The following is a 13,513-nucleotide window of genomic DNA, read 5'->3' as shown; positions in this document are numbered from 1 at the left end:
ATCAATATGGATTCAGTAGTGAGAATTCGCACGTTCTGGAGCGTGTGAATACCGTCTGATCAAAAAAAAATAAAAAATAAAGAGCCGAATATCTCGCCGATCATTTTTTAATTACGGATCAGACTGCGAAGCAGCCGTCGCTGTGATTGTTACTATCATCGTCATCCTTATCATTAATTAACTCTAGTTCTTATTCGTTATAACTCACCAAGTAGAAGCAAAGTAAGGTCGGAAATGGCCAGGCTGAAGAGGTAGTAATTCGTCGCCGTTTGCATGGTGGGGTTTCTGATGACCACCAAACACGTCATAACATTGCCAAATACACCGGTAATAAAAATTGTCACATAAGTCAAAGTCATCGGGATGGCAAATTCGAGGTCCAAGTATTTTGGCCCAATACAATCCACGATGTGACTTTCGAAAATGTCCACCGTGATCGGGTCGCCTAACCCATCGGATACATACGAGCAATTACCCATCAGTACCTGATCTTCGTGCGGAATGCGAAAGAAATGATTTTCAAGTATTCGGCTGCTATTCCAGCATCGGATTCAGCATCACTCTCTTATTATAAAAACACAAAGCCCACGTGATGCAAAGCACTTTTTTCGAACAAATTACGGTCACCACTTGCAATTGATGAATATCGCCACAAACAGATATATTTGTAATGATGCGCGCTTTTATCGAAGCTATACATTTCAATGATTATTTTTGACGATGCTTGCAAGCAATTGTTAACAATAATACGTGTTCAAATTTAACCGCAGAAGTATATTTTTCAAAATTAAGAAACGATCTCACAGGCTTCGATATTTTCGTAACCAGAACAACGATAGAAGATAGAAGAGGTTCCTTATATTCTGCAGAATTAATGGTTAGTCTGGAAATGGAAAATAGTGATAAACTTAGGGATTAACCCTTACAAGTCGTAACGGTAAGTATTCTTACAACCTACTTTACATCAGTTTTTTGTATATGTAGAGAACTTGTCAACATATTTCTTTGAGGCTTTTTTACTAGTTCTGATAGTATACTGATGGATTTTCAGTACTCGAGAATAATCATTGCGATATAATGTAAATTATTATCGATAGAAACAAATTAATTGAAAAAAAATCGTGAAAATTGAAGAAATAAGTCATTTCCGAAAAAGTTACCCTTCTACATGTACACGTGTTTTACATAAATTGTAAGTTTTTGGGGTTGATGATTACGAATCTAAAATCGGATTTAAAAAATTCAGTATGGTGATTCCAATCAGCGACTCTGAAAACCCCTGCAGAAAGTTTTTTCACCCTTTTCGATCAAATTTGAAATTCTTGTCCACCATATTGGATCCACCATGTTGAAATTTCAAAATCTGATTTCAGATTCGTAATCAGTGACCCCGAAAGCCATTGGGTACAATCTTGTTGTAAAAGTTGACTCAGCACAATGAGGTGTGATTCAAAGGGTTAAGATGCGTTACTGAAGTTGGTGAAGTTGAATGCAATCAAAATAATATCTCTTCAGGAAAAACGAGCAAATAGTCTACAATGAAATGCCAGGACTAGGAGACCCAGCCTACATGACATCCTGCTTCATAAATGCGTTGAAAGTCTGTTCAATGGTTCCGGAGGCATGAACTAGTACATTAATGAAAACCGTAATCTTCTTTATTATCTATTCCACCCCATTGTCGCAGAACCTTTGTTTAATGAAACTTCGACATCTGTAAAACGGCATTACAACTCGGCTTTATAATCACGTGCTTGACAAATATATTTCTCTCTTTTCATACCTGTACCACCTAAAACGGTAATAATATTATCCGATGGCAATACGATTTCCAATATTAATAACGTATTCACAGAGATTTTCGTCACGATTATACAGACGGCGACTAACTCCGGGAGGCAAAATTTTAGTCAGCTAGGTGTATTCGAAATTTTTGATAAAGTATGATAAATTATTATTATGACGGTAAATTTGTCATACATTACATCCTACGCTTATTTTCAGCCGAATTGTAGAGTCTGTTGACAAATTAAACGAGTACTGATTCATTAAAATTGAGTAAACGGTATGCTTAGTGCAAACGCGAAGATAAAAGGCAATTTATGCAATTATGATTCCAATTTAGCTATTTGATTATAGCGTTTTCAACTTATTCGTATATTGAATAATGAAAACAAAAATATTCTTGTAGTAAATTTCAATTCAATCAACTTCAGTTTTACTTTTCAACAGTAATACGATTACAATGGTTTTTTGTTTTTTTTTTTTAATCGTTTTTGTTTCAATGAACTATTTCTATCACGTATCCTCAGATATGCAAAATTGTATATTTAATATTGGGTGAGGTATAATTTTCCATTTGCTATGTAATCGTTAAACGAGATCTTGCTTCTGAATAACTCAATCCTCCATCTATACATCATACTTTAACTTAATAGTCTCGATCCTCGCAGTGCAGATGATACGATGCGTGTTTTATTCAGAAGCAATATTTTTTCTGCTGTCACCTGAAAATCTTTTTGCTAATAAAAAAACCTCTTAAATTGAATTTTTAACGATCGTTCTCGAAACTCAGAGATATCTTATTTAAATATAATTATATGTATAACGTAAAGAAGATATCATATAAAAAAAATGGCAACTATTTAACCGCATTGAACTTGATCCTGAAAGTAATTTTTAAATCAATGAATTCTCCATATAAACGCTTTCGCAATTTTTGTTGCAAAGTTAACAGCTTAATGAGCTATAAATATGAAAAGTTGATTTTTTATATGAAAAGACATACATAGTTCGTGAACAGTTGAAGCTACAGACTTTGCTCTACAAACGTTTCTAAACAGAATTCAAGAGCTTACAAGTTTGTAAATGAATTTTTTCAAATTAAAAGATAAATTTTTTATATAAAATTGACTCTCGCGGACTCTTAAAACTTTTGAACGAATTCCTTCGAACAGATATCTTTTCACAGAAATAAATTCTATACAAAATGCTTTCAGAACCAAGACGGTAGCATCAAATGTGTTAAAGTAGTAAGAATTTGAGAAAAATTACGACCATACAGTGTTATTTCAACGGAAAAGCTTCGAGTTCCCAGGGTGAACTTCGAAAATTGGATTCGACAGATACCCTTGAGCGAGGATTTTTTTCTTCATATTCATAATTAGTTTTTCTGGTGCAAGCGGAAAAAATGCAGATATGGAAATGAAATTTATAGGAATTGCGTGAGACTGAAAAATGTAGTTTCCGAAAGGACGGGCAAAGCCCGGAGTGTAAGGTGACAATCTAAAATGTCAAGAAAAATCAAGTGACGGCTCGTTTGAAAGATCTTCTCGAGCAGAATACATTTGTACACACTTCATCTTGTTTGATGCAGCGAATCCAAAGCACTTTATCAGTTTGTTATCCAATTAGCGAAGTTTTTAATGGTTTACGCACGCGTATTGATTTTCGCTGAAGATGAGTGAATAAATGTTAGCATATGTGTACTTCTATCTGTATATACCTTAGAGTGGTCCTTATTTAGGGCTTGGAAAAATTTTCATTGTGACGCCCCTCAAACCTGTTTATTTTATGAAAATTAAGAGTATCATTTTCATTTAGCTTCCATGTAAAGAAACGATAACGATGAACGTTTGAAATTTTTATTATTTGTTCCAATCATTTTAAGCAACAATTCTGCCCAGTTTCAAATCGTTTCTTTAATCTTCACCAAAATTATAAAAAAATGAAGTTATTGGTTAGAAAAATTACATGTATTGTCCATTTAAAACTTTCGGAGCTTTGAGGCACTCATTCCAGTTGACTTGAAACTTGACACCGTTTTTTTTTTTGATTAAACGATTTGGAAAAGATCTGGGGGCATCTCAATGGAAATTTTTCCCGCACCTCAAATAAAGAACACCCTAATATATCTGAGGCATTCCACACCAAACCGACGCACATTTTCATTTCCGATGTATCACAGGATTGGCCAACTTGATCAAATCCAAGATATATTGCTTACTGTCCAAACTCTGTGCGATCTACTAATCTCAAATCTTTACCATAGAATTGAATGAAATATTTCTTGGCAGAGCCATATATTTTTCTTTGCCTGGTCGTGATCGACTAATAGTTACGATCGACCAGTTGGCTCAAAACTTTTCTCATGAATTCTTGGTTGAAAAATAAGAATTTTAAGACCAGAATGAAGGTGAGCAAGCTTTTGGTTCAGAAGCAGCAGATGAAACAAGGAATTGAAGAGTGAGAAAAATCGGATTAAATATCAATTTACAAAATGCAAATTTATACTTTATACCTTTTTTCTCACTTTTCAATTACTGTTTTCGCCTGTGGCGTCTAAATCACCACGAGATATCAAGTGAAAGTGATACTCGTGAAAAAACAGATCAGTGGATTGTTGAATTACAGCCTCACATCCCTTCTGATACAAATATTCATTAAAATGGTGACAAAAAAAAAAAATAATTATTTCGACCTAAAATAAATTTTTATGCTTTTTACTCGGCAATACATCGAGAGTGGTACACTGTATTAGCTTTTTCCGTTAGAATCGATCAACTGCTGTCGGTAGCAATTTTTCTCCAGATTCCGTCAGATGTTTCATCGTCGCGCAATTCTGCTCTTTACAAACGTTCGAACACCGAACGTAAATTGGATTTTACTACCCGTTTACGAGTCGTTGGAAAGAATGCAGTACGACTAATTCAGGTTGATAAAAAAAAAAAATCTATAGCCGGAGCGCCGTTTCAATAATTGGAAAAATCGGTAAAGTAAGAAATAAAAATGAAAGTGATGAAAGTGATATTCGATGTGTCGAAAGAACCTTTCATTCAGCGGTATGTGTCGGAAAAATTACTACGAATTGAGTCGTAAAATACCTTCGAAAAAATTCTAAGCCTTATCATTTACAACCCTTAGTTTGTATCAGTGATTTCCAAAGGTATCTAAAGGAATATGTTTCAAATTTTCGTCGATTCGGGTGACTTCTGTATAACCCTACCAAAATTTAAAATACTGTTTTCTAGATTCTTGTGCAATTCAGTAAGAAGTTTTCCGAAACTGAAAAACTGAGGTATTGAAAATCTCATTGTTCCACTAAAACAAAATTGTTCTTTGAACCATTTGGAATACAAGAATGTCAAAAGTAATCATTTTTTCACTTTTGTTATTTAAAAAGACTGTTAAATTTTCAAAACAAAAGCGGATCAACCAAATGTGAGCTGGAAACATTTCACATATAAAAAAAAAATTCTGAATTCCGGAAAAACGAACAAATTTCGTTGGGATTTGAACACATTTGTGAGAAGATTTTGCGTTTTACATTTCCCTTAGTCTCTGAGCCTTATCTTCAAGATGTCAAGGGCCATATGGCCTTCCTCGATTGCTGTGAATGCCCAAAGCTTCAGAGGCAAGAGAGGATACTCCTGCCAGACCCAAAAATAGGGACTTGAAAGCGAACGATCATAGAGAAAAGGCAAGTGGCATATTCGAATATCAGCTATTCTTTCCCTTCTTAACATCAATCCAACACCAGTCCAATTTACTTGAACGAAATATAATTTTTCTCACACATTTGATGATTGATTTACTTCCTAATGAATTTTCGTTACAAACAAGTCAATTATCTGATGGATTCATATTCACACGCTATTTTTTCTGCCAGTAAATTTTGCGACACGACGTCTCTCATCTTTTAATCGATATGTAGGGAAACTCTTCATCTCTATCGTAAACTCGAGCGTACACCGCGTAACCTAAACATTCGTGAGAACATGAAGATCATTTTCTGTATACACAAACCGCGGAGCGTCAAACTGAAGAAAAACTTTGTTTGGGATATTCACAGTGCCACGAACACACAGATAAGTTTATTCACACCACCTGGGTGGCAATTGGACACTAAGTAATCAATAGATCACGGTGAAAGCGCACTAGATCATTGTAATAATTTGCTTCATGTCAACGACTGTTTGCACTCCGATTAGCCGAATGAAGCTGCGACAGGCGTATGGATTGGACGGCGCGGGATATTTTTATTTAAAGTTCAAAGTCACGCGTGTATCTCGTCGTCTGCACGCATCTCGCGATTTTGATACGTATGAAACATTACTTCGTACGTATAAAAATTCCACTAACTTTGATTATGTAACAGGATTAAGCTTCACCCAGCAGAAGCGGCCCAATAATTGTGTTCAAACCGCGTTGAGTTGTGAACCGGTGAAACTCACCGGTAAAAAATGTTACGATCCAACAGATTCATCCCGCGCGATTCGCAATCTTACTCATCGTCAGCCAATCTAGACACCTTCGCGGAAACGTTGACACTGATATCAGCGCTGATTTCTGGCTGGTAGGTTTGGGGCAATTACAATGAGATTTGACTCGCTTGGCACGAGTTCGAGAGCAAATGCGTATCTTTCTTGTTTACCTCGGAGGCAAGTCTCTGAGATGATGGAAAAGACAGCAGCATACAGCGACGGAAGTTATTTTTGTAAGTCTGGTTCCAAGAAATCAATTCATCAGGCATGTACGTACCTACGCAGCAAAGCTTTCTTTTCTCTCTTGGAAATCAGGTACGTCTTACGAAAAAGTGGAATACATAATAATCAATGCGAGATTTGATAATGCGGAATGATATTGTACACAAATCTTTTCCTTGTTTTACTTTTGCGACCAACATCACTGCGCATTCAATACTTGCGCTGTTATATGGTGAGTGGGTAGTCTAATTTTTTAGAACATTTTTGGAACTCTTTAAATGATATGATTGAGTCTGCGACAAGTGTTAGGTTTGGCATTTTTGGTCGACAAACGTTTACGATTCGTAGTGTCGCTGACCCATGAAATTTTTGTTATACCATTCATTTTTTCTTTGTGATTGCGTTCGATTAATAAAACATGTTCACCAGTTTTTGAATTTTCATCTTAAGTCGTATTCAAAGTATTAATTTCCGAGACATGAACGAAGGATTTTTGTTCGCCCTCATTTTGATCATCAAGACCAAATATTAACAGAAGCGAGTACATCCTGGATTGTACTTTATCATAAAAAGAGGTGAGAAAATATTCAACGTGCAATTGATATTTTTTACATGTTTTGAAGTATAAAAATTTGATTCTCGTCACTTGATAAAGTAAATTGCTGAAACGTTTTTCCGTCAAGTTCCAGAACGAAAAAAAAAGCAGGCACTTGTTACCGCAAGTACGATAAGAGGTGTAAATATGTCAATTTTTTATCTAACCTCCATCTTGTATTAACCAGATTGTGAAATGTGAGTATAAAAAAAAAATAATTTAGAATAAGCAACAATTAGATTCAGACATGATCATCATACACATCAGAGATCACCTACAGAATATTGCAAATACGCGAGGCGAAAAGACCGTCTCCTTCTTGTTGCACACCATTCTTTACATAACAAAGGTATGTCACGAATTTTTTTTACGCAGTACGCAATTGAGGTTAGGGTCACGCCGCGTAATGTCAGATTTGCTGGCGACAGCGCATGCGCGCAGTACAGAAAGGACCACTTTCAACTCGTAGGACGCATGCGCATTCGCAGACTCAGTCGACCATCGCAGAAACGGGTACAGAAAACACGCGTGGAAAAACGCATGAAACATGCTCGCGTTGTATAATGGATATTCTTATCAAACACTTAGGTACAATTCTAAGGCAAGATTATATTTATATTATTTGTAAATAGCTGAGGTGTAAACCCAGAAACGTTTGTAATATGCTGTCATTCTTAGTCGTAATTGCGCCAGCTCACTCTGCCACTGCTTTTTCAGACTTTCTGATCTGAAAGGACTCATTTGAAACTCTTCTTCGAAACTTTGCATTTCCCCGAGAATCCAGGGACAGAAGTAGCGAGTGCCGTGAAACGTGAAACCTCGCAGAGTCAAACGGTTCACGACGAAACGTAAAAACGGCATTCCTAGATATAATTAAGCTCTCGGCATACAACATAGATTGAATCGCTCCATGCAATGGCCTCGAAATTACGTAAATTATAAACGGAGGATGACGCGTAACGAACACAAACGTAGACTCTGCACAATATGTCTATCAGGCTACGGATCTGCAACGTAAATATCTTAATATAACGGCCTTATCTCAATCACGGTACAACTGATAAAGGGAAAAGTGATGGGCATAATGCAGTCTCTCGTCTGTGTTTCCCTCTCAACTCGTATAATTCGAGATGCTGATGTAACTCGGATAACCTTTGATATCGACGAAATTTTCAGCGTGAAAGACAGGTAGTCAAGCTTTTTCCTCATCGATGAACGCTGTCCGAATCTCACGTTTTTTATCCGCTGTCTCTTACCAAGCAGTTGGGACGCCCCAAATGTAAACTTGCCAGGCTTAGCGACCAATGTATTTACACGTATATAGTCCGTTTCTCGAGTTCTGTTGACCCATTTGTTTACAAATCTTCTTTCGACAGATCTCGCCCAGAAACTTGATAACGTACACCGATTGACGAGCGTTTAATTATCTTTACATTGCGCAAGCTGTTACACGATGCTTTCTTATCAATATGGATTCAGTAGTGAGAATTCGCACGTTCTGGAGCGTGTGAATACCGTCCGATCAAAAAAAAATAAAAAATAAAGAGCCGAATATCTCGCCGATCATTTTTTAATTACGGATCAGACTGCGAAACAGCCGTCGCTGTGATTGTTACTATCATCGTCATCCTTATCATTAATTAACTCTAGTTCTTATTCGTTATAACTCACCAAGTAGAAGCAGAGTAAGGTCGGAAATGGCCAGGCTGAAGAGATAGTAATTCGTCGCCGTTTGCATGGTGGGGTTTCTGATGACCACCAAACACGTCATAACATTGCCGAATACACCGGTAATAAAAATTGTCACATAAGTCAAAGTCATCGGGATGGCAAAGTCGAGGTCACAGTATTGTTGACCCCAAGTTATCGCGAGGTACAAATTTTCGGAAATGTTCATCGCGACCCGGTCACTTGATCCAACAGATCCAAAGTATTGGGCCGCTATTCCAACATCAGATTCAGCGTTACTCCCTTAGAATTAAAACACAAAATTCATATTTTGCTATGCATGTTTTTACGAATTACGGTTACCACTTGCAATTGATGAATATCGCCATGAACAGATATTTTTCGTAAAGCAAATGATGACGGTGGCAATGATATGTGTTTGTATCAAGGCGAAGTGTTTCAATGATTGTTTTTAAGGGTGTTTGTTCGTGTTTTCCTCTTCAAATTTACGTGCAGCGCGCTCTTGCAAGGACAGAGTCTAAACAATTCTACAGACAGCAGCGACGGTTGACCGCCTCCCCTTTTTTTGGGATTTCTTTGTTTTTTCTCCAGTTACGCACGCCACGCGTCTGACTCTCTAGCGACGCATAACTAAATGTATCATGAATAAAATTATTTTGTTCTGGTAATCAATTAAAAAGTGGGATTGTGCTTTATTTTGCATGTAGCCAATCTCCCAAACATGGAACAGTGTTTGCAAGCAATTATCGACAATTTTAAACATCCAACAAAGATACGTGTTCAAAATTAACCTCAGAAGTACGAACATTTCTCAGAATTAAGAAACGATCTCACAGGCTTCAATATTTCCGTCACCAGATGAACGATAGAAGATGAAAGAGCTGCCTTATGTACCGTAGAATTAACTAATAGTATGGAAACCGAAAAAAGTGATAAATCTACGGCTTAAGATGCATTACCGAAGTTGATAAAGTTAAATGCAATCAAAATAATATCTCTTCAGGAAAAACGAGCGAACATTTCGCAATAAAATTGTCAGGACTAGGAGACCCAGCCTATATGACATCTTGCTTTATAAGTCCGTTGGCAATATGTTGAATAATTCCACAGACATGAACTGGTAAATTGATGGAAAACGTAATCTTCTTTTTTATCGTCTCCACCCTATTTTCGCAGAACCTCTGCTGGATGGAACTTCGTCATGTGTCAAACGGCTGTATGAATCGACTTCAAAATCACGTACTTGACAAATATATTTTTCTCTTTTTATACCCGTACCATCCGAAACGATGATAATATTATCGATGGCAGTACGATTTCCAATAGTAATTACATACTCGCACAGATTTTCGTCACGATTGTACAAACAGCGACTACCATTGGGAGGCAAAATTCAATTCCGCTAGGTACATTCGAAATCTTTGATCAAGTGTAATAAATTATTATTATGACGGTAAATTTGTCATACATTACGTCCTACGATTATTTTCAGCCAAATTATAGAGTCTGTTGACAAATTAAACGAGTACTGATTAATTAAAATTGGGTAAACGATATGCTTATGGCAAACGCGAAGATGAAAGGCAATTTATGCAATTATGATTCCAATTTAGCTATTTGATAATAGCGTTTTCAACTTATTCGTATATTGAATAATGAAAACAAAAATATTCTTGTAGTAAATTTCAACTCAATCAACTTCAGTTTTACTTTTTAACAGTAATACGATTACAATGGTTTTTTGTTTTTTTTTAAATCGTTTTTGTTTCAATGAACTATTTCTATCACGTAACCTCAGATATGCAAAATTGTATATTTAATCTTGGGTGAGGAATAATTTTCCATTTGCTATGTAATCGTTAAACGAGATCTTGCCTCTGAATAACTCAATCCTCCATCTATACATCATACTTTAACTTAATAGTCTTCATCCTCGCAGTGCAGATGATACGATACGTGTTTTATTCAGAAGCAATGTTTTTTCTGCCGTCACCTGTAAAACTTTTTGTTAACAAAAAAATTTCTTAAATTGAATTTATAACGATCGTTCTCGAAACTCAAAGATGTTTTATTTAAATATAATCATATTCATAACGCAACGAAGATATCATCCAAAAAAATGGTGACTATTTAGCCGCATTTAGTGATACGGACTTGATCGTGAAATCACGTTTTAAAGCGACGAATTCTCCATTGAAGCGTCATTGGAATTTTTGTCTGAAGTCAAAACAGCTTAACCAGCTATAAATATCACAAGTTGAATTTTTACATGAAAAGACGTACATAGTACGTAAGCAATTGAAGCTACAGACTTTGCTCTGCAGACGTTTCTGAACAGAATTGAACTGCTTGAAAGTTTGTAAATGAATTTTTTTTATAAAATTATAAGTGTAGCCGCAGAAGATGCACCAAGATGAATTTTTTATATAAACTTGACTTTCGCGGAGGCTTAAAACTTTTGAACGAATTCCTTCGAATAGACATCTTTTCACAGAGATAAGTTCTATACAAAATGCTTCCAGAACCAAGTCGGTAACACCAAATGTGTTAAAGTAGTAACAATTTGATAAAAATTACCTCCTCACAGTACTATTTCAACGGAAAACCTTCGAGTTTCCAGGGTGAACTTCGAAAATTGGATTCGACAGATACCCTTGAGCGAGGATTTTTTTCTTCATATTCATAATTAGTTTTACTGGTGCAAGCGGAAAAAATCCAGACATCGAAATGAAATTTATAGGAATTGCGTGAGACTGAAAAATGTAGTTCCCGAAAGGGTGGGCAAAGCCCGAAGTGTAAGGTGACAATCTAAAATGTCAAGAAAAGTCGAGTGACGGCTTGTTCGACAGATCTTTTCGAGCAACTATTGATGTAGCCAACCCGAAGCGCGGGTGGGTAACAAAAATGCGAAAGATCCAAAAATCCACGGGAGAAAATCCCGAAAGTCAAACTACCGAAGTTAAAAACGTAGAAAGACCATGAATACGAAAAGACGATTTGTAGAAAAAAACAAATTAAGAACGCAAAATTGTATAAATAAATTTGTACCGAGATTTTTTTTCTGAAAATGGCCAATATTACAATAAGGGCAAAATATTGAATTGCAGAAATATCGAAGAGTCAAAAAATTGCCTTTTCAAATGTGAGACTCGTGCCCTTGTCGAAAATCTACAAAACCGAATTTATCAGTAACGACTGACCAACGACTCGAAAGGTCAAAATCCGGAAACCCGCCAAAGATGGAATGGCCAAAATGCCGCAAGGTTGGATGACGTCAGTAACACGTATATTCTCTGCAACACCACGCGATTAGCTGCTCTCAATTTTCAATTTCGGAACTTTCATTTTTCCGTATCTTCACATTCTGTGCTTTGGTCATTCGAAATGCCGATTGTTCTGAAAATATTTGTTCCGATAATAGAGCGTTCGGTTAAATGAACTTCCGCGAAAACAGTCATTCTACTGGGTGATTTATTGAAATTCCCAGCTTCGGTACGCTGACGATTCGTTGTCTTAAAATTCGTATCTCTAAAATTTCGGCCTTTCGACCGATCGACTTTTTGATCTTTCGGAATTTTTACCCCTACTCCAAAACGGTGAAACATCAGTTTGTTATCCAGCCGCCATTCTGAATACACTTAACGAGTCGAGTATACGTGGCAAACGGTGGGTGCTTTTATATTTAAAAAATTCCGTCAACTGTTCCAAAGCCATTTCGAATTAGCTGCATCAATCAAGCTAAAATTCGGATAAAATATTCTCCTCAAAAAGATCTTTCAAACGAGTCGTCACTTGACCTGACTTATCATTTAGGATTTTTTATCATACGCCCCACATCTTTTCCTCAGATTTTCAGGGAAAAGCCTCCTTCAAAAGGTTACATTCTTTGCTACCATATATTTCCTCCAAATTTCATTTCGATATCTCCATTTATTCGTCCCTGTGTACTTGGGCCGTTTTACCTAGCTCTGTCATCTGGGATGACATTCCACTGTTGTCCACCCGCAGCAACGGCACACACAACGAAAAGCCGGAAATTCGCGACGTTACACACATGTATCTAAGCTTACACATACGGAAGCAATAATTATGAAAAAAACTACATGTATTTTCCATTTAAAACTTACAGAGACTTGAATCATGTCTTCCACTTGACGCAGTGGAGCGAAGCCTTACACCTTTTTTTGTTACAATGATTTGGAACACACAGATTTTCTTGAGAATGTACAGTCGAAACAGGCGATTAAGAAGTTTAAAAAAAGGTATAAAACATAAATTTGTATTCTTTAAATTCATATCCGATTCGATTTGTCTCACTTTTTACGTACAGTTCGTTTCAGCAAAGAATTCGTGAGAAAAAATTATTACCAATCGATTCAAGCTGTTTATTCGAAAATTGGATTTTTGATTTTTGTGGGAGCAGTAAAATTCAAACACATGGTACAAAAAATCTAAAGCTCGGTAAAGGATATTTTGCACACTCAATACCATGTTTGAGAATAAAGGAAATCGCCAATGGTCAAGGGCAAACGTAGGTCGGTTTCAAGAGAAATACTTAATCTATACGATATGGGTGAATATCAAAGCTGCGAGGTTATTTAAAAAAATCTTGAAAGAATTCTCATAATTTAACCTTGAAATTGAATGCAGAGCCTGGATGTCTAACGGTATAAAAAAGGTAACTTTACCGAACCCCTCAAAAGGAGATACCTTTCAAGGGTTACAGAAACTCTCTCGAAATAAA

The 13,513-nt window shown here is 36.3% G+C and overlaps 2 protein-coding genes across 25 annotated transcripts in view; one reads left to right on the top strand and one right to left on the bottom strand.

Moving 5' to 3' along the window:
• The window catches only part of LOC124221706 (uncharacterized), a 65,866-nt gene that overhangs the window by 30,677 nt on the left and 21,676 nt on the right, over positions 1 to 13,513 (top strand). The window lies entirely within an intron of this gene.
• Positions 1 to 13,513, bottom strand: part of LOC124217858 (neuropeptides capa receptor-like) — a 41,417-nt gene that overhangs the window by 26,054 nt on the left and 1,850 nt on the right. For 4 of the 24 annotated variants that reach the window (XM_069136668.1, XM_069136670.1, XM_069136635.1 and 1 more), the window contains exon 2: positions 8,752 to 9,051. In XM_069136668.1, the coding sequence (XP_068992769.1) occupies positions 8,752 to 8,977 (226 nt within the window). In that variant the 5' untranslated portion in view covers positions 8,978 to 9,051. Of the gene's footprint in view, positions 1 to 208; positions 884 to 5,326; positions 5,545 to 5,574; positions 6,334 to 8,751; positions 9,052 to 12,731; positions 12,760 to 12,896; positions 13,187 to 13,513 lie in introns of those variants that run through there. The other 20 variants (XM_069136638.1, XM_069136634.1, XM_046623983.2 and 17 more) reach the window with 20 other exon arrangements.

This window comes from Neodiprion pinetum, chromosome 1 (assembly GCF_021155775.2).
Source record: "Neodiprion pinetum isolate iyNeoPine1 chromosome 1, iyNeoPine1.2, whole genome shotgun sequence".
Taxonomy (NCBI): Eukaryota; Metazoa; Arthropoda; class Insecta; order Hymenoptera; family Diprionidae; genus Neodiprion; species Neodiprion pinetum.
Note: the sequence above shows the minus strand (reverse complement) of the source record. Positions and strands in the feature narration are given on the sequence as shown.